Consider the following 20,156-nt stretch of genomic DNA (forward strand, 5'->3'; position numbering starts at 1 on the left):
GGAGCCGCTCCTGTCCCCTTGCTGTTGATACAGGCATTGATATTCCGCTCTTCCCAGGTGCTGAGAGAGCAGCCACCACCCGCTACCCGCCTTACCCTCACAAGCATGCAGTGAAGTCAATCAGGCTGGAGAGACTGACTGGCCCAGGGCCACCCAGAGAGCATCCAGTCTGAGCAGCAGCAGGCGGCTTCTTGGTCTTCCCCGTCCCTAAGCTGTACTCTCACCACTATGCCAGCACACCTCTTGCACGTTGCTTACCCTGCTGTTGAAGGTTAGATTGGAAGCTCCTCGGGGACAGAGGCCTGTCCTCTTTTGGCTTCCAAGCCTCGGGCAGGCGCCTTGCTGGCCCAGTCGGGTTTGGGCCAGTCCAGAGGCCCATCTGGGCTGAAGACGGTCGGGGCCGCTTCGGCCAGGCGAGCCGCCGAGCCCCCCCAGCACCTGCCTGCTTCTTCCCAAGGAGGTCTTGGCTGGGGGGCGCCTTCGAGGGTCAGCCAGCTGGGCAAGCAGATGGGGGGGGCGGGGGCGGAGCTGTTCTAGAAGCAGCGAGGGGCTCTTTGCACAATCACGGCAGGAGGGGCGTGGCTGGGGAGTGAGTGATGGGTTATTTGCATATGCGAAGGAGCGGGGGCCAATGGCGTGTCCGGGGCGGTGCTGGGAGCATTTTGTAAATAACACGATGTGGGGAGGGGAGGGAGAGAGGGTGACGTACAGTCTTGCATATTCATGAGCATGGGACCAATGGCAGCCCAAGGCTCCGGGTGGAGAGCGGGGCGCGTGGAGCGGATGGAGATTTGCATAGAATTTGCATGAAAGGACCGTCCGCCGCGAGGCCAGAAAAGAGGTTGGGGAAGAGGCGGGCCTTTATCTGCATATTCATGAGCTCGGGCGTGGCCAGGCGAGATGGAATCTTTCCCCGGGAGGAAAAGGCGCGTGCGTGCAACCCCGGGAGCAAGTCCTGGGCTCCGCGGCCGTCGGAGGGGAAGGGGGAGGCCGAGGAGGAGGAGGAGGAGGAGGAGGAGGAAGAGAAGAAGGAAGGAAGGAGGGGGGGTCGGATCGGGGCCTCTGCGCCCGGAGCGTGCCTGGCTGGGAGGAGGCGTCGCCTGCTGTGCCGGAGCCCCGCAGCACCCGGGTAAGGGGACGCGCCCATCCGGGGCGGGGGCGGCGATGGAATGGGTTGGGGGCTCTCCGGGCGAGGAGCATCGCGAGGACTGCGGCCTCCCCCTCTCTCTCTGCCCCCCCCCTCGGGCGCAGGGTGGGAGGCTCTCCTCCTGGCTGCAGAGCGAGGCTTCTTGGCCGTCCTGAGCCAGCCGGACCCCCGCCGCCGCCCCCCCCCTCGCTCCCTCCAAGAGAGCGCCTTCCTCTTCTCCCCCCGCCCCGCCGCAAGTGACAGCTGCCAAGGAGGATCCATCCGGGCCCCCCACCTGCTCCATCTCCCGACAAAAGCCTCTCCTCTGCCCCCCGCGCAGCTTTCCGGGTTAGGAGCAAAAGAGTCGGCGGGGGAGGGGCCGCATTGCTGGGCCTTCAGCTACACATCGCGGCGGGACGACGACGACGGAGAAAGGCATTGCCCCCCCCCGCCCCGGGCTCCGCTGCGATCCTCCGCCGGGGATCAGGAGTTGCAGCCTCCTCGCGGCGGGGTGGGGCGGGCGAGTTGGGAGTCCCCGGTGGGGGTGGCAGAGACCCGAAGGGTGCACGCACAGCCCTCCCCACGCTCTGTTCGAAGAAGCGTGCCCCCTCCCCTGATCACCCTTTCCAGAGACTGGAGACTGGCTCGGAATAATGGATGCCCCCCCCGCGTGGTTTTCCAAAGGGGGCGGCGTTAGTCTGGCTTGACCCCCACCCCTAGCGGGGAGCAGCAACTGGGGAGAGGAGGGGAGGGGTCTTTAGCGAAACTTTGTTCTGCCCCTGAGGTTAGGGTGGGGCAGAGTAAGGGCGAGGGGCGAGGGGCATCGGGGGTCGGTGTCTCGGAGTTGGATTCTGTGGTGCGGCATCTGCACAGATTCAGAAGTTTCCAGTGGGCTGAACCCCGGTGGCTGGCGGGGGAGGGGGGCGGCGCAGGGGGGGAGGGGGGGCTAGGAGCAAGGGGTTGTGGTGAGGCTGGTGAGCTGGATCAGGGCCATGAGCCCCTCAAAGGTGGCAATCTTCCCTAACTCCCCCCATTGCCACCCTAATTCTTTGTGTGTCCCACCCCCCCCCCCGCACAGGCCTGTGGGGCCACACTTGCTGACACTTGCCTCCCCCCACCCCTCCTTTGCCCTGGGCAGCTGGGATAGCCATGGGTGGATCCTTCCTCTCCTCCCTTTGATAGCTGCCTGCCAGGGTTGGGTGCCACTGCCAGGGTGCTCTGTGGAGGGTCAACTGGGTGGGGTTGAAGAACTGCCCGGTGAGGATCGGCTGCCTCCCCAGGGGCTGGAAGCTTGGAGGCCAGAGAGGGGCCCCCAGCCAACAAGCTCTTGCTAGCAGCTGCTAACGGAGCAAAGCGGCAGCGTTCAAAGCAGGAGTTGCCTTACATGTTGCGGGGGGGGGGAGCAAAACCCATTCAGCCCCAGCACAGCCTCCCTGCAGTGGCGGCTGCTGCTGGTGTCTCTCTTTAGCTGCTGAGCCCTTTGGGCACAGGGAGCCGTTTCATTTGTTTTTCCGCATGAACCACTTTAGAAACTTCTGTTGAGAAGTTGTATATAAATAGCACTACTAATATTTACCACTTTTCAACAGAAGTTTTCCAAAGTGGTTTACCCAGAAAAATAAACAAAATACTTCCCTGTCCAGTGTTCCCTCTGAGAGGGAATCCCAGATGCTGCTGACTACAGCTCCCATATTTCCCAGCCAAAGGCCGTTGCAGCTTGGGATGGTGGGAGTTGTAGTCCACAAGGTCTGGGATTCCCCATGAGAGGGAATGCTGTCCCTGTCCCTGTCCCCAAAGGGCCTGCCCTCTGGAAAGAAACACAAAGGAGACGACACCACCACCAGCCCCTGGAGGGATGCTCAAAACCTGCTTTTCACACTGGGCCTAAGAAACAAGAAGAGAGGGTGCCCCGGACTCTGAGCATGTGCAAAGTGTGCATTTTCTCCTCTCCAGTTGCCTGATGCATCTGGCACAAGAGGGCTTTTAGGGCCGAGGGTCTACTGGGAAAGGTGCAGAAGAGAGCAACCAAGATGATCAGGGGCCTAGAGCACCTTCCTTTTGAGGCAAGGCTGCAACACCTGGGCTATTTCGTTTAGAAAAAAGATGAATGAGGGGAGAGAGGTCTATAAAATCAGGCATGGTGTGGAGAAAGTGGAGAGAGAGGAATTCTTTTCCCTCTCCCATCACACTAGAACCAGGGTTTCAATCCCATGAAATTGGTTGCCAGTAAATCTAGGACCAACAAACGGAAGTACTTTTTCACACAACGCATAATCCACTTGTGGAATTCTCGATGTGGTAAAGGCCAACAACTTGGATGGCTTTAAGAGGGGTTTGGGTCATTTCATGGAGGAGAGGTCTATCATACTCGTTGGAGGGCTGTGGGCCACCTCCAGCCTCAAAGGCAGGATGCCTCTGAGTACCACTTGCAGGGGAGCAACAGCAGGAGGGAGGGCTCGCCCTCAACTCCTGCCTGTGGGCTTCTCAGAGGCATCTGGTGGGCCACTGTGGGAAACAGGATGCTGGACTAGATGGGCCTTCTTGGGCCTGATCCAGCAGGGCTGTCCTTATGACGCTGAAGAGGCATTCTGCACATGCTTGTGGGGAGCAGGAAGTCGGAGTCGGTTTTATTCTCATCCACAGAACTGCCCCTTCCCTTCTGGCTGTGGGCCCCACCCCAAAGGCCTTGCTTTCCTTCCTTCCAGGGAGCTTTTGCTGCTGTGGGTGCTTCTGGCCGCCCCAGCCCTATGGTTGGCCGGGGGGCGGGGGAGCATGGAGGGATTGGGGAGGTTGTGGGCATTGCTCTCTGCCAGGGACTCCTCTCTCCGTGGCCTGCCTAGGGCTTTGCAGCCTGCTGTGAGGTGCCCGATGGGCTCCCTGAGGTGCCCTGAACTGGACTTGGGGCCAGTTGCAGCTCTGCCTAACAAGCCAGGGGGGCCCCAAAGGAGACAGCTTGAGTTGCTTCTCTCTCTCCTGCCCCACCGGAGAGCCACGCTGCTGCCTGCAGGCTGGCCATTCGTCAGGTAGAGCTGCGGGGCTAATCATGGCCAGCCTGCAGGAAAGAGAGGAGCAACTTGAGCAGAGGCCCACCGAGGTGATTTTGGACCCTGGACCTAGAGGCCTCCCCCACTCTGCCCCCACTGCCACTGCCCGATAAGCTGTAGTGCACTATTTATATATTTTTTACACCAGAACATGCTCAGGGAAAGTGGGAAACTCTTTTTATTTCTATTTTTAGAAGAGATTCTGAATACTTCCCACTGACTTGCAGAGAGATACCACATTTTGGACTGCATTTGGAGGCCCCCCAGCTCTGTATGGGGCTGGACCTCCACCCGGAAGTCCAGTCCAAAGAGCAGCTCTGAACTCGGGTTGCTGCTGGGAAGCAGAGGCAGCTGCGCCTCCTTGGCTGCCCCCTTGGCTGGTCAGGATAAGCTCCTTCTGCTTGGGACCCTGGGTAGATGCAGAAGAGCATTGGGAATTGGGCCCCACCTAGCAGCGGAAGCACCCCCCCCCCCCGCCCGCCTCTTGACTTTCCAGGAGTGAAGTGCACTGACCTGCAGCTGGAGCACATTCAGACTGGTGCTGAGCACAGGGCCTGCTTTATCAAAGGACTGTGGCCGTGACTTGCTGCCCTGCCACCTTGCTGGAGAGTAATGCTAGTGCATGGGGCCCCACAGCTGTGGCTGCTCAGTGGAGAGGAGTGTGAATGCACACTGCCCATGTTCAGAGGAATGCTGTGCTGCTCATATAGGAAGCTGCCATAGACTGAGTCAGAGCATCGGTCCATCTAGCTCAGTATTGTCTTCACAGACTGGCAGCGGCTTCTCCCAGGTTGCAGGCAGGAATCTCTCTCCCAGCCTTGTCTCGTGGGAGATGCTGCCAGGGAGGGAACTGGGAACCTTCAGCTCCTCCCAGAGCGGCTCCATCCCCTAAGGGGGGAGATCTTCCAGTGGGCCCTGCTTAGCTATAAGGGGAGAAGTCCTGCTTGCGACCACCAGCGCTCATCTTTCCCTGGTGCAGAGAGAAGGGCTGGCCGTTGCTCTCTCCTTCCCGGCTCAGACTTGGCTATTGTTCTCCTCGGGCCAAGAGGGGCAGCTGAGTTCATGGCCTCCCAGACTCTGGTGGAGCCGACAGGAAGTCGGGAAAGAAGCCGCAGTTATTGCTGCCCATCAAGGGGGTCCGATTAGCTCCAGAGCAGCAGCAACTTCTAGCCAAGCGGAGCGGAAGGACTCCGAGGGTCTTCCTGTTGGGTGGGTGGGTGAGAAGGAGGGAAGGGCCCCGGACGCCTGGGTTCCCTGGGGGGCTTTAGCCAAGGAGGTTGTGTAATAAGGGCTGGGCGAAGAAGGCCTCTGTTGCTGCTGCCGCCGCCGCCTCCTGGTATTTGCCAGCTTGGATCTGCTTGTGTTTGGGAAGAGACACCCGAGGGATGGACACAGAGTCAGGTTTCATTTGGGCTGACGTCACAGACGGCCGCCTTAGTCATCCCTTCCTTTGGCTGCCCACCCCCACCCCTTTGGTAACTCGCTTTGCTGGCGACTGTGAGATTGTTGACTTGGGTCCTGCTCTCCTCAGACGGGGAGGCCGGTTGCGACTCTTCCCATTTCCCAGGATGGAGAGAGCCATGTCCCTGGGCCCCCGGGTGGGAGCAGCTGGCCTTCACCAGCCGGGGGCCTGCCCAAGGAGGAGCAGCTGCCTCTGCTCCCTGGCGGCAGCAGCAGCAGTTCGGGATGCAGGAGGGTGTGTGTGGGGGGGGGACACACACAGCCTGAGCTCCCCTCGGGCTCCCTGGGAGAAGCCGCTCCTGCCTCCGGGGCCCTGGGCATTTGGCTGCAGGCCGGAGCGTCAGCGCCAAGGAGGGCACTCTGGCTCTCTTTCTCTCCTCCCAGGATGGGGAGAAGAAGGCTGGATCCTGGGGAGGGGGGGGCGGAGGGGGGGGCGTTTCCAGGAGAGGCACTCCGGCCGCGAGCGGAGTCTGTTCCCGATCCTGCCGGCTGTGCCGGGCTCAGAGTGGGTGGCCAGGCATCGCTCTCCCTAGGAAGAGGGGTCTGTGGGGGGGCTTCTCTCTGGCATCTCAGGTCAGTCCCCACAGAGATGGGTTGCAGTAGTGGAGGGGCCATGGGGACCTGGGCAAAACTCTTTAGCGGGCAGCAGGCTGGACTACAACTCCCATCATCCCCAGCTACACTGACTGAAGGCGGTTTAGGCTGAACCCCTGGGTTGGGCTGAAGGATGGCAGCTTCTCCCTCCTGGAGTCGCCCGCAGCCCCCTCGTGGCCTTCCGGCTCTCCCCTCCTCATGCTCTCGGTGATGTTTGGGTTGGTGGCTGAGGTCCCGCTTTGCCTGCAGAGGAACCCAAGCCCAGTCCCTGGCAGCATCTCCCATGAACGGGGTCGGGTCACAGGCGAGAGCCCCCTCCCTCTCTGAGCTCCTGCAGAGCTGCTGCCAGCCAGAGTGGATCCTATGGGCCTGGGTGAGAGATGGCCTGGCTCAGTTCACAGCAGCTTCCTCTGGAAGAGGGGCTTCTGCCGGCTGCAGCCTCCTTTGGGGTCCTCTCTCCAGTATTCCCCATAACGGGGGTGGGGGGGGTTCCTAGATCTTGCTGACTAGAAAGACTTGCTGACTTTTATACCGCCCTGAGCCTTTTGGAAGGGCGGTATAAAAGTTTTGATAATAAAATAATAAATAAATAAAATAAACAGAAGCCCCACCATCCCCAGGCAAAGCACCCCATTATGGCGGGGGTCCCATCAGGGTGGGGGTCCCTGTTCTGAGAATGCTGCCTGCCCCACCGAACCCGATCATCAGGGCTGATCGGGGGGGGGCTGTTTCTGGTTGGCTGGTGTCCATTTCGGGGGGGCTTCTGATAGTGCTTGGAGTCTGTTTGCCAACCTTGAGTCTGGAAACTTGACGGAGGCGCAGATCTTGTGCGAAAGGCTGGCGTGGCCGGGGAAAGGGGGGCCCGACCTTGAGATGGGGGCCTGGCTTGCTGCAGCACAGCTGAGTTGCTCTGTGACCGGGGGGGGTCATCTTGGCCCGCAGGTGCCCCTCCCCTCGGAGCCCCCTGCCTTTGGCCTGGGTTGTGGTCTGGTTGGGGAGGGGAGGGGAGCGAAGGGCCACGCTCCAGGCCTCGGTGGGTGGCAGGCAACAGGCAGGCTGCTCTGCTTCCAGGCCTGGGGAGTGGGAGGAGAGCCTTCCTCCTCTTGAGCAGGCGGGGAGGAGGGGAAGGAGACACTGCGGCGCTGGCGGCGGCGGCTGCTGCTCTCGGCAGGCTGCTGCTGGTGGTGATGGAGCAGCCGGCAAGGGCAGGCCCCGTTGATGCTGCTGCTGCTGCTGCCGCTGCCCAGGCCGCGCAGGGGGAGAGGGCTGCGGGAGCGTTGCCAGCACCGAGTGGCACTGCCAGCCCAGCCGATGGAGACGGAGGTGAGGCGCGGGGGGGGGGCTGGCGGGCTGGAGCAGGGGCCCCCCTGCCTGCCTGTGGGGGGCATGGCTGGGGCTGGCAGCCGTGGTTAGCGCAGAGCAGATGGGCGGGGTGGGGGGCAGGGGTTTCCCTCCGGCAAGGATCTGAACCTCTGGCTCCCGGCTGCCTCCCCTGGAAGGCCCCCCCTTCTCCACCCCACCCCCCCACTAAGGTCTGGGGAGGAAGGCTCTGCTAGGGGGGCTGGCTGGCAGGGAGGCTGAGCCCGGATAAAAGCTGTCACGCTAATGACTGGGGCTGCTGTCCCTGCGGGGAAGAGCTGCTGCTGCTGCTGCTGCCGGGGCAGGAGGAGAAGCGCCTCCCTGGCTGGGCTCCGGCTGGGCTGCAGTGGTGACTCTGCAGTAGTCCTTCCCCCCCCACCCGCCCCAGCAGCAGGAAGTGTGTGTCCCCCCACTCCCCTTTTGTGCCTCGTGGGGAGGGTGAAGCAGCCTCTGGATTGGGGCCGGGTGTGGAGGTTGCAGGCCCCTCCCTCCGTTTAGGGAGGGGTAGCAAGATGGGGGCTCATCCACAGCTGACCGGAGACCACGTGAGCCCCTCTGCTACTGCAGGCCTGCAGGGGGGGGCTTGATTGTGCACTTTGGGGTCTGCGGCGCAGCTGCTCTCCTCTTCCTGTTTCTTCTAAACTGTCCCAAAAATGGTTCAGAAACACCTTTTAAAAAACTATTTTGGAGAGGGAGCTTTTCCTCAGAGGGGAACTAGCCAGACAGGGAGTGTCGGGTGCTTTCAAGGCCCCCCCCCCCCGCAGATGCGTGGTCCTTATTTGCAGTGAGTCAGCCTTCAGGTAATGCGCTGCCATTCGGACCCCTGCCCCACCTGCCCACCTTATTCCGGGGAGATGCTGGGGCGACAGCCTGTTTGGGGGCTCCGGGCCCCGGCAGGCGGGAAGCTGAGGAGGAGAGGGCTTCTCCCGGGCTCTGGCTACAAACAGTGCCACCCCCAAGACCCCCAGGGGGCCTGTCCACACTGCGTATGTGTGAGAAGGGGGGGGAGATGAGCCACGGCAGGGGGCGGGGGGGACGTGGCTTCTAAGCCCTCTTTCTTGGAAGGGGCTGCGAGTGGGTGGAGACGTCGAGGGGTGTGCGTGGCTTGTGTGGCCCAGCCAGCCGTGGTGGCCAAGAGGTGCCCCTTGGAGGCAGGCGGGGGCCGGCTTGCTGACAAGACTCCCGTCCGGCTGGGCCCTGTGTGTGTGCCTTGGGGCAGAGGCCCCTCTGTCCTTGGAGTGGAACCTGCCATGGGCTCCCCCCCCCCCCGGCCACGGCCCCTCCTCGGCTTGCCTGGGGATGGCTCCCATCTGCTGAGCCAGGCCCTGGGAAGGCCGAGGGAGGGGTGTGGGTGTGGGTGGGGGGGAGTCTCCATGCAGGAGCAGCAGCTGAGGCAACAATTCCTTCTGGCCAAATGTTTGCCCTCCTCCCCCCCCTCCCTGCCCCCCCTACAGCTGGTGTATTTGAGCCAAGCCTGGGGGGCAGGGCAAAGGGGGCAGTGAGGACACACACAGCTGTTGGGGGCTCCCCGAGCCATTCAGGGGCAGCTGTCTCATCCGACCTGGGGGGGGGCTGCTGCCACGTTGCCCTTTTGTCCCCCCCCCCGGCTCCGGTGCAGCTGTTGCGCGGAGACGTTTGACTTGGCTGAGAGGCTCCCTTTAAACAAGCCCCCCCCCAATCTCCTTAGAAATCTGCTGCTGCGGAGTCTCATTCTCTTTTCTCGCCCCCCCCCCCAATACACAAGAGGGGTCTGAGTCGCTTGGGGCTGCTTTGGATGGGGATGAACTTGTCGCAGCGTCTGGGCCCCCTTTGTGTGTCTCCACAGCGTGCCGTGGGGGGGTGGGGGTGGGATTGGCTTTGTGGCCATTGTGTGGGGCACACGCTCAGCACAAAAGGAACCCACAACAGGGCCCCCCGGGTTGTCATCTGCACCGGCTATTTTCTGTGGGGCAGATTGAACAGCCTGGACCATCTGTGAGAGGGGGGGAGGTGGGGTGGGGGACACAGACTGTGGCTGGGGGGGCTCCCCCCTCCTTGGCTTCAGCAGCCTCCTGCCAGCGTGCAAAGATGCATTTAGTGGCAGATAATATGATGCAGCTGAAGGAAGTGGAAATATTTTTGGTTGGATGGTTGGTTGGTTTCTAAACGCACCCCAAGTTTCATCAGATTATTTTGCGGGCCGCTTGGGCTGGGTGAAGCTGCTCCTCGGCCCCCTGAGCCACGGCTCCTTCGGCAGTGGTGAGCCCGCCAGTCTGGGCCTGGCTCCGTTTGGCGCAGCGTGGCCTGCTCTTCCTGGCAGCATCGGGACCCAGGAAGCTGCCTGGTCCAGAGTCAGGCGCTGGGCCCACCTCGCTGGGTGTCGTCTGCACTGACTGGCAGCAGCCGCTTGCCGGGGTTCCAGGCAGGGGTCTCTCCTCCCAGCCCGGTCTGGAGATGCTGCTGCTGCTGCTGCCGCCAGGGATGGAGCCGGAGCCTCCTGCCCCTGAGCCTCAGTCCTCCTCCTCCAGCTCGAAGCAGCAGGAGGCTGGGAGAGGCCCCAGAAGGGCTGCCACTTCCCCCGAGCTGGCTGGGTCAGGCCGAAACCAGCCAGTTGGCCCGCAAGGTGCAAGCCTGACTGGTCCCCTGGGCTAAGCAGGCTCTGCCCTGGTTGCGTTTGAATGGGGGGCCCCATGTGAGCACTGCCAGAGGTTCCCCTCAGGGGATGATGGGGCCGCTCTGGGAAGAGCAGAAAAAGGTCCCAAGTCCCCTCCTCCCTGGCAGCATCTCCAACGAGATCGGGCTGAGAGAGAGACTCCTGCCTGCCACCTTGGGGAAGCTGCTGCCAGTCTGGGTTGACAATACTGAGCCAGATGGACCGAGGGCCTGACTCAGTATCTGGCAGCTTCCTCTAAGACTCTTTGCTGTTTCTGCTGGAAGGTGGGCGGGGGGGGGGCAGGCTGTGGTGAGTGCTGCCTTATGAAAGGATGAAGGGCTGCCCTATTGTGGGTTTGACTTTGCACCCCGCAAAGGAGGGCTCTGTTCAGGCGGGCCTGGAGGCTGGGAGTCGGTGCCAAGGCTGCCCTTGGAAGGGTGAAGAGCACGTGCAGAGTGCCTTTCTGTTGCCACTGAATAGCTGCAGCTCATCCTTGCATAGCTGCAGTTGGGCTTTCAGGCTGCAGAAATGGGCTTGTGTTGGTGCCCCCTTGTACACAGTTGTGAGCTGAAGGGTGTGTGTGTGTGTCTGTGTGTCTGTGTTTCCTCCCCATTTTGGATTGAGATGCTCCAGAGACATCCATCGGAGAGGGTGAGATTAAAGGGGGGGGGATCAGAAAACGGCAAAAGTGGCAACCCTTCTCCCCCACCCCACCCACTGGACTGTCACGGCTTTGATCTTGGGAATATGCAGCTCCCATAAGGTGTGTCCCCCCCACCTGTTTTGCAGAAGAGGGAAGGAGGTAGGTGGGTGGCCAGGCTGCCCCCCCCCACCCCCCCGCTGTCATGTGTCCTGCTTGGGCTTGGGGGGGGGTTGTTGGCAGAGAGGGAAGCGGAGCGCCTTGAGAGCTGGGCTTGAAGGAGCCCCGAAGGGGGTGCTCCCTCCCCTCTGCTGGCGCGCCGTGGGGCTGGGGTGCCGGGCTCCTCTGCCAGTGCCCCTTCCCGCCCGCAGGCCCACGGGGGTCCGCGATGAACAAGTTGCGCCAGAGCCTCCGACGCAAGAAGCCCGGCTACGTCCCGGAGGCCAGCCGCCCCCACCAGTGGCAAGCGGACGAGGAGGCCGTGCGGAGCGGGCGCTGCAGCTTCGCTGTGCGGGTGAGTGGCCGGCCGGGCCCTGGCAGCCCCCCCCCCGTCTGGGCAGAGAGCCAGCAGGGCGCCGGGGCCGGGGGGGGCGGAGCTCCCCTGCCTCACAGGGTTGTTGTGAGGATGGAGTGAGGGGCTGGGAGACCCTTTAAGCGGTCCTGAGCTCCTCTGCGGAAGGATGGAGGGAGAAGGTCACCGGAGGCAGTCGGAGTGGGGGGTGGGCAGGACGGGAGGCCCGCCATGGCGCCTGCTTTCTGTGGCTGGGAGTGTGTGGGGCAGGGGGATGCCCTTTCGTAGGAACCCAGGCAGGAAGCTGCCTGGTCTCACTGGTGGGCCCTTTGGTCTGTCTAGCTCAGTATTGTCAACACTGACGGGCAGCGGCTTCTCCAAGTTTTCAGGGAAGCGTCTCTCCCAGCCCTACCCGGGGATGCTGCCAGGGATTGAACCGGGGACCTTCTGCACGCGCGCATGAAGCAGCCCCCGAGCTACTTCCCTAAGGGGGATATCTGACAGCAGGCAGCGCTCACGTGCAGCCACCCATCCAAACGCAAACTGGGGTGGACCCTGCTTAGCAAAGGGGACCCGTCATGCTGGCTACCCCAAGCCTGGCTCGCCATCAGTCCATCGCACCAGGTCAGGCTCCAGGTCCTCAGACGATGGTGGACTACCACTCCCATCATCCCCCAAAGGCCATTGTGGCTGGAAGTTCCTGACCTAGATGTGTGGGTGGGTCCCAGTTCAGTCTCTGGTATCTCCCAGGTAGGGCTGGGAAAGACTCCTGCCTGAAACCCCGGAGCGCTGCTGCTGCTGCTGCTGCTGCTGCTGCTGCTGCCGGTCTGTGCGGACAGTCCTGAGACAGATGGACCAAGGGCTGACTCAGCAGGAGGAGGCGGAGGCGGCCGCTTCTTCGGCTTGGAGGCTGCTACCGGGTGATCGGGAGCAAGGAGCTCATTCCGAATCTCTCCCTTTCCGCCCTCTGTAGTATCTGGGCCACGCTGAGGTGGAGGAGTCCCGGGGGATGCATGTTTGCGAAGAAGCCGTGAAGAAACTGAAAGCGGTGAGCTGGGGGGCTGGGGAGCCCTGCCGAGTAACACCCCCCCGCCCCGCCCCGCCTGCCCTCCTTTCTGCCCTGGCGCTCCAGCAGATGTGCCCAGCGAGGCCCCTCCAGCTGGGGCGCCCCTAGATCTGCAAGGAGCAGTTGGGGGCGTCTCACTGGTGGGGTGGGGGGGCGGCAATGGGGTGCTGGCCAGAAGGGGCCTCCTGTGGGGCTGGCCCGAGAGGCAGGTCCTGTCCTGCAGAGGGCAGTGGAGGGGGGGCGTGCCTGGGTCCCCGCAGCTGCAGCAGGGCACCCTCTGAGGAGACGCCTCCCGGGGGGGGGGCCTCCTCATGTGGGTCTCTGCACCAGCAGTTGTCGTAAATGCCTCTGCTTTTGTTTTCAAAGTAACGTAAAAGGAAGAGTCTTTCCCCAATTAATCAGGGATGCATCTTGGAAAGGTTTTCCATGTTAACCAGCCCGTGGCTTCCAGGCTCGCTGCCTGCCCTTTTTGCCCCCCCCTTCACCCCCTGCCTCCCTCTCACCCCTCCCCCTCTCTCACCCCGCTTTTCCTCCTTGCATCGTCTCTCTCTCTGCTCCTTCCTTGCGGTCCTCCCTCTTCATGCACAAAGGGACTCGCACCCATAGCAGTTCCCCCATGAAGGGGCCCCCCATAGCTGTTATGGGGCAGCAGCAACCCTTTTGCATGCTCAGCAGGAAGGGACTGGGGCCGGCGGTCTTGGCTCTCTGGTGGGCATTTGGGTACGAAACCTGGGTTGTCTCCTTCTCACCTTACACGTTAGGTGCCCACTTACAATAACTCTTAGGGATGCACCTGGGAAACGGAAGGCCTGGAGCGGCCCCCGAGTGGGGTGGCGAGCAGCTGAAGAGACCCCCGCTGCCCACTCGGGGGCCAAGCAGAAGGCCAGGCCCGCGTTTCTCATGGATGGGCTGGGGAGGGGTCTTATGACCTTGACCTGTGGGTGTGGGTCCTGCCTCTCCTGAAACCCTTCGGTCCCAAACGATGAAAGCAGCCAGTCATGCCTGAGCGGACGGATCCGGCCATTTGCAGCTGGGCCCTCGTGACGCCTTCTGTGTTCCTGATCCCGCAGAGTGGCCGCAAGTCGGTGAAATCTGTGCTGTGGGTCTCGGCTGACGGGCTGCGCGTTGTGGATGACAAGACCAAGGTATCTGGGGGCTGGGAATGGGGCGAGGACCAGGAGCAAGAAGCAGAGCCGCGGGTGGAGGGGGGCAGGATTGCAATGCTATGATTCCCCCCCACCCCCGCCCCGGCCGCCCCAAAGGCAGTGGGGCTGCCCTCCTCCTTTCCCAAAGGTGTCCCTGAGCCCTGGAGCCTGTTTCCAGCCCCGGGCCCGGGCTTTTCGCCTGCCAGGTCCGGCAGCAGAGCCCGGCAAGAGAGAGGCCCTCCCCTGCCCGCTGGCACGGCGTCCGGGCAGCCCAGAGGCCCCCCTTTAGGGACCTGGAGCCAGCTTCCGCCTCCTCCCGTCCGCTTCTCCCCGGCAGGATCTGATTGTGGACCAAACCATCGAGAAAGTCTCCTTCTGCGCCCCGGACCGCAACTTTGACAAGGCGTTTTCCTACATCTGCCGGGATGGGACCGCCCGCCGCTGGATCTGCCACTGCTTCTTGGCCCTGAAGGATTCGGTGGGTGGCGCTGAGCGCTGCACCCAGGGCAGGCGGGTGGGGGGCCGAGCAGAAGAGGGCCGGGAGCCGGGCGGGCGGGCGTGGGGCGACCCCCTTGCCCTCGCCTCCTGCTGGAACGGGAGTCACCCAGCGCCAGCGCCCGGCAGGAGAGGCTGGCAGCCTTCGGCCCGGCCGAATCCATGGCTGAGAGGCCTCCTCCAGCACTGGGGTTGCCCAGGTCGCGGGGCTGGAGGCCGAGTCGGCCGCGTCTCTCAGAGGCTGGAGCCAGGATGCTCCCCCTTGGCTTGCAGGCTTCTGTTGCATGTTGTGGGGGTTTCATTTTTGGCTTGTTCTGAAAGGCCGCTGCGCGCCCTTTCGTGGTGGAAGCACAGAGACCCGGCCGGGAGCGCAGTGGCCGTCTCCTTCCACGCCCACCGTGGGAGGCCCTGAGGGCTGAGCGCCACGGCCTCTGATCTGCCTGCCCCGGTCTCTCCCCACACCCAGGGCGAACGCTTGAGCCACGCCGTGGGCTGTGCCTTTGCCGCCTGCCTGGAGCGGAAGCAGAAGAGGGAGAAGGAGTGTGGCGTGACGGCCTCCTTCGATGCTACCCGGACCAGCTTTGCACGGGAGGGCTCCTTCCGCCTGCCAGGCCCCCCGCCCTCCGCCACGCGCCCCTCGGGAGCACGGCCCCCGCAGGACAGAAAGAAAAGTAGGTGCCTCCTGCCCCCCCCTCTCCACTGGGGGGCAGGGGGGGATGACCTCCACAAGGCCCCGCTTGCCGTGGGCAGGGACTTGTGTGAGTTCTGCTCTTGTGCAGTGCCCGGCACAAGCATGAAACGGGGGGGGGGGGGCTGGCAGAGCGGCTCCGGGGGCCCATCTGTCGCCAGGGTTCCCCTTGGCTTTGTAGGAGACTGCAGGCCTCCCTGGGAGCCATTCCTGGGCAGAGAGTTTGGCCTACACATGCTAAACACGGCCGATGTGGGGGCCGGCGAGTGGGAGCAGCTGGCCAAGTGCTGGCCGGGTGGAGCCACCCCCCAGGTGCAGATGGTGGAGTCCTCCTGAGGGGGTGGAACGGATTGTACCACTCCAGGCTGCAGGTGGGCAACGCCATTTCCACCGTACCCTTTATGGCGTGCACATAGCTAGTCACTGCGATGCATCCGTGCTGGGCTCGGTTTCCTTCCCAAGCCAGCCTTGCTCCTGTCCTGCTCCAGAGAGCTTAAATCCTCCACGGCTCTTCGGTACTGAGAAGGGGAAGTTTTCCAAGCGCTCCGGAGGCTCCAGCCGGGCAGCTCCCTTCCCCGAGCTTGCAGGATCAGGCCTTTTTGTGGCTGCCATTACACGCAGTGGGGCTTCTCGTTCCTGTTTGGTACCCTTTCAGAATGTCCCCAGACTCTCTGTGTGCAGCCTTATGGAGCCATTATCCTGCTGACTCCAGCATTGTGACAGAAGAATGTCTCCCTGTGGATGCTGCGATGGAGAGGCCGGCTTCCGATGCCCCCTTCCATAAGCAAGGCCAGAAGGTCTTGCTGGGGGGGTGCTGAGGACCAGGAAGGGCTCCAGCTGCCCTCTGTCCGTTGCATAGTATTGGCCCAGAATAACCCTCGGCTGATGCTGGGTGCTTAACAAGGCAGTTCCACTGAGCAACAGACGAGCAGAGAGAGCCGATGATCATGCAACTGCGGGACGGATCCACACCGTTCTCCAGGGCGCTTTCCAGATTACCCGCTACAACTGTGGCAAAATGCTGCGGCTCAGCAGGATCAAATTGAAAACGATCCTCAGAATCTACAATGGAAAATTCAGCTTCTTTTTTGCAACGGACCTACAACGTTATAGCACTAAATGGCAGCGATAACATCCGAAACGAGGCATCCGAAAGGTGAACGGCACCCAGCTGGCAGCGTAGGGACTGCGGTGTCATGATGCAGGGAGTCCAGAAGCCCCCTTTGCAGACACGTTGTTGGGGTTAGTCTGGAAAGCGCCCCGGAGAGCGGAACCGGGAGGCCGATGCGCTGCCTGGTCCGGAGGCCTCTAACCTCCCTGCTGTCTCCGTCTCCTCCTCCTCTGCAGCCGAGGCAGCCGCGGCCCCAGTGGCCCCCTCCCCGGCCCCCGCCCAGCCTGGCAGCGCCTCCCCGCCACAGGGGGCCACGTCGCCAGAGGACAAGGCCGAGGCGGGGGGCCCACACGCCATCCCCCGCCGCCACGCCCCCCTGGAGCAGCTGGTGCGGCAGGGCAGCTTCCGGGGCTTCCCCGCGCTGAGCCAGAAGAACTCCCCCTTCAAGAGGCAGCTCTCCCTGCGCCTCAACGAATTGCCCTCCACCCTGCAGCGCAAGGGCCACCTGGGCGACGCAGGTGAGGCGGGGCCGGCGGGGGGAGGACGGGGTCTGCTTCGGGTGCTGGGGGAGGAGGATGGAACACCCCCACACCCCTTCCTGCAGGAGGAGGAGGAGGAGGTTGGTCTTCACGCCGTGCGGAAGGGGGTGGTGCTCCCTGGGGCCAGGCGTGGTCATGCCCCCTCCCCCACCCATTTCCGTTACTCTAGAAAGAGGGGGGTTGTCTTCTATTCGTTTTATTTCCATTGCAAAATATGCTCACCCCCCGCCCCCTTTCAGCTAGCAGGGCGGCCTAGAAAATGGTAGAGAGATGATGCGTATATGCAACAGCAGCCCCGGAGAGTGCAAAATGGCGTAGGAGACCCAGGTGGGAGCCAGCCAGCTGATGCATGCTGCAAGGGCTTCTGGGAAAGTCAGGGTTAGCCAGGTTCAGGGTGGAGGGTGGCCACGTGGAGCGTCCCTGTGCGGGGGCAGTCTCCCTGCAGGGGCCCCACAGCGGAAGGGGCATCGCTCAGTGGCACAGCTCTGTCGGCGGAAGGTCTCGGGTTCCATCCAGTAGCAGCTTGTCCTAACCGGGGGGGGGCAGGTGAGGGGCGCCAAAGGGGGCACAGCTGCCTCCACTTCCTAGTGGCAGCAACTCGGGCGGCTCCTCTCTCCCTTGCACTGCCTGCAGGCTGCCCATTCATCAGGTAGAGCTGCACAGTCCTAGCTGGTGACTGGCTAGCCTGCAGGCGGCACGGCTCTCAGGCTGCATGCGGGGGGGGGGGGGAGAGAGAGAGGAGCAACCGGAGCGGCCTCCTCTGGTGCCCCCCCCTGGTTAGGATGAGCGTCTGCTTGTTCCATCCCTGGCAGCATCTCCAGTTCAAAGGGCCTCTGGCCGCCGGTGCCAGTCCCAGGAGACGGTTCTGGGCGAGCCGGACCAAGGATCTGGCTTGCTTGGAGTTATCATCGCTCAAGGGCGGCTGCGTCCGCTCTGCAGGCTGAAGGTCCCACGTTCAAGCCCAGCGCTGCTGTCCCTGTTGAACACGGATGCCTTCGAAGTGCTGGGGACGGACCACAGGGAGAGGCCCTCACTGTGCCGGCCTCTGTGGGAAACAGGAAGGCGGGTTGAGTGGACCGATGCAGGCTTGGACCGGGGGGGGGGGGGCGTGGGGCAGAAAGGGGGTGAGGGGGGCTTCCTTCACCAGGCTCCTGGGTGGGGAAGCCAGCTGGGAATTGGAGTGGCCGGTTTCTCTCTGCTTCTGACCGTGCCCCCCCCCCCTCCTGCCAGTAATCGAGCTGGACTCGACTCCCAACGGGGACACGGATGGCATCTCCGCCCTCTGCAGTCAGATCGATGCCTCTCTAGCCCAGCCAGCCGGGGAGCCCCCCCCCCAGCAGCAGCAGCAACAGCAGCAGCACCCCCCTCAACAGCGGCCCTGGCCAGGGAGCTCCCGCCGCCGCCGCCGTGCCCATGGAAGGGGGCAGCACAGGTAGGTCCAGCCCTGCCGGCCTCTCCCTGCCCGGCCGAGAGGCCCTGCCCGGCCCGCAGGGAGCTGATGGCCGGCCTCTCTTCTCTCCCCCCCCCTGCAGGTCCCTCCGCCTGGTCCGGCTCCTCGGCAGGAGCCCCCGTCACGCCCCCGTTCCAGCCCGGGCACAAGCGGACACCCTCGGAGGCAGAGCGCTGGCTGGAGGAGGTGGCCACGGCGGCCAAGGCCCAGCAGCAGGTGGCCGTGGCCGTGGCCCTGCCTAGCTTCCCGCTGGGCTACGATGCGGCCGCCCCGCCCGTGGCCATGTTTGCCCCCCCGGCCATGCCGCCTGCCTTTGTGCCCATGGGGGTGGCCTACCCGCCCTCGGTGCCCTACGCCCCCGTTCCCAGCGTGCCGGTGGTGGGCATCACGCCCTCCCAGATGGTGGCCAATGCCTTCTGCTCCGCAAGCTCCCAGGCGCCCCCCACCAGCCTGGGGGCCAAAGCCAGCCCCTTCCCTCCGGGCCTGCTGGGCCCAGCGCAGCCCAAGCCCAACGGGACCGCCTGGCCCCCTGAGCAGAGCCAGCCGGCGCCCCCTGCCCCCTGCCCGCAGCCCCCCGATCCCTTTGAAGCCCAGTGGGCGGCCCTGGAGAGCAAGACTCCCTCCGCTGCCCCCAACCCCTTCTCCAGCGACCGGCAGAAAACCTTTGAAATTGAGCTGTGACCACCGTTTCCGCGCCTGGACAGTGTCGCCCCCCCTCCACTCCCCCCTTCCCCCTAGAATCTGCTCTGTGGCGGATCAGGGCCCCCCCCCCCGCCCGCTCCTCCCACTGGCCTGGGTCCTGCTTGGGGCAGTCAGGGCTGCCGTCTCCTGGGGTGGGTCCTGCAGCGACACGGCTGGGTAGCAGTCCAGCGGCAGAGCAGGCCAAGGGAGGCTCAAGGCTGCTCAGCGGGGTGGGGGGTGGCCTGGGGCACGGGTGGCCCCGGCTGGTCTGGTGCTGCGCCTCTCTGCTCCGGAGCGGAGAGAGGGGCCCCGGTGCGTCTCCTGCTCTGGCCCCCTTCTGGGGTGCCCCCCCCGCTCTTCCGCAAAAAGCACCTCGCAGACGGGGGGCTGTTCCGACCCTGCAGCTGGCAGCCTCTTCAAACGTTGTGCCAGCATCCTGCTTGGGGGAAAGATGGATCCCGCACAGGGTCCTGATCCAGTGTTTCCCGGGGGAAGAACACCTTCCCTCCCCCTCCGTTGGTTTTGTTTCTACATTTTTTTTATTTATAGCATTCCCAGTTGCTGGATATTGGTGCTTAAAGGGGGGGGGGCATGTCAAGAGACTGTCTCGTGTTCCCTCCCCTTTGGGGGCTGCTTTCTTGACTGCTGCCTCTTAAAAAGAAGGCCGGGGGGGGGCAAGGCTGGGCTCAAATGAAGGTGGGGGCATCAGGGGCTGCGGGGCTCCTTGGGCAGGGCCTTCCTTGGACCCCATCCCAGGAGCACTGCAGGCGACAGGGATTGTCTGGGGAGGGGAGGAGAAGTCCCAGGGGGTGGGGGGGGGAGCATTCCATGGGGCAGAGGGCTTCCCCCGTTTCGGGTGGTCCCCTCAACGTTCAGAAGTGGAACTGGACGTTCCCAGCAGACGGGACTCCCCTTTATGTTGAAGGCCTGGCAGAGGCAGCGGGGGGGGGGAGAGGGGCATGGCACAGCCACGGGAGGGGGCCGTGGCGCTGCTGCATCCCCCCCCCCGGGAGCTGCTGCCGGACTGTGGACTGGGTTTTAGGCGCCAACTGCACCGCCACGCCAAAGGGCGGGGGAAGCTCAAGGGAGTGAATGGTGCCTCTTGCATGTGCGGGGGGGGGGGGCGGCTGCACCAGCTCATCCTTGACCCCTCCCAGCTGAGCTGCTATGGCTCCCCCCAGCAACTTGGAGGGAGTGCCTGGGCCCTGCAGAGAAGAGGAATGGGGCGCATTTTCTTCCCCCCGCCCCTGCAAACTGCCTGGACCAGAAAATGGGGGTGGGGGGGGTGGAAGGTATTTTCTATCTTATTTCCAAATGTTTTGTATCAAAGAATCCTGCATATTTGTATTCTATAAGAAATAAATAACAATTAAAGCCACTAATATAATAGCCCCATTTTGAGTCCGGTCGATTCTTATGTGGGGGGCTGGGGGGGGGCCTTGCCAGGAAGCCTGCCCCCTGCTGTGGTGCTGTGGGACAGAGACAGGGATAAGAATCTTCCACTATACGCTGGTCAGTTTTTAAAAAGCTCAGGGCCATCCAAGGAAGCCAGCAGAAGCAGCCCCCTTGCTTCCGTGCCGGGTTTCCCAGCCTGGGCCCTCCAGATGCTGCTGG

General features: G+C 63.4%; 1 protein-coding gene across 1 annotated transcript; it reads left to right on the forward strand.

Moving 5' to 3' along the window:
- Nucleotides 1-817: 817 nt before the first annotated feature.
- NUMBL (NUMB like endocytic adaptor protein) lies at nt 818-19,937 on the forward strand. The gene is made up of 10 exons (XM_053268197.1): nt 818-1,129; nt 11,228-11,370; nt 12,341-12,415; nt 13,504-13,578; nt 13,916-14,056; nt 14,540-14,744; nt 16,109-16,390; nt 17,642-17,727; nt 17,798-17,843; nt 17,944-19,937. Exons 1-10 carry the CDS (start codon nt 901-903, stop codon nt 18,540-18,542), a joined length of 1,881 nt encoding a protein of 626 aa, XP_053124172.1. The 5' UTR covers nt 818-900; the 3' UTR covers nt 18,543-19,937.
- The last annotated feature ends 219 nt before the right edge of the window (nt 19,938-20,156 follow it).

Source organism: Hemicordylus capensis, chromosome 7 (assembly GCF_027244095.1).
Source record: "Hemicordylus capensis ecotype Gifberg chromosome 7, rHemCap1.1.pri, whole genome shotgun sequence".
Taxonomy (NCBI): domain Eukaryota; kingdom Metazoa; phylum Chordata; class Lepidosauria; order Squamata; family Cordylidae; genus Hemicordylus; species Hemicordylus capensis.

Excerpts from the sequence above, each read along its gene's own strand:
- NUMBL (XM_053268197.1), top strand. The coding sequence starts at position 901 with ATGGAATCTTTCCCCGGGAGGAAAAGGCGCGTGCGTGCAACCCCGGGA. Across the intron at positions 11,371-12,340 it reads GCTGCAGCTTCGCTGTGCGG|TATCTGGGCCACGCTGAGGT; the intron begins GTGAGTGGCCGG and ends CGCCCTCTGTAG. Across the intron at positions 12,416-13,503 it reads CCGTGAAGAAACTGAAAGCG|AGTGGCCGCAAGTCGGTGAA; the intron begins GTGAGCTGGGGG and ends CTGATCCCGCAG.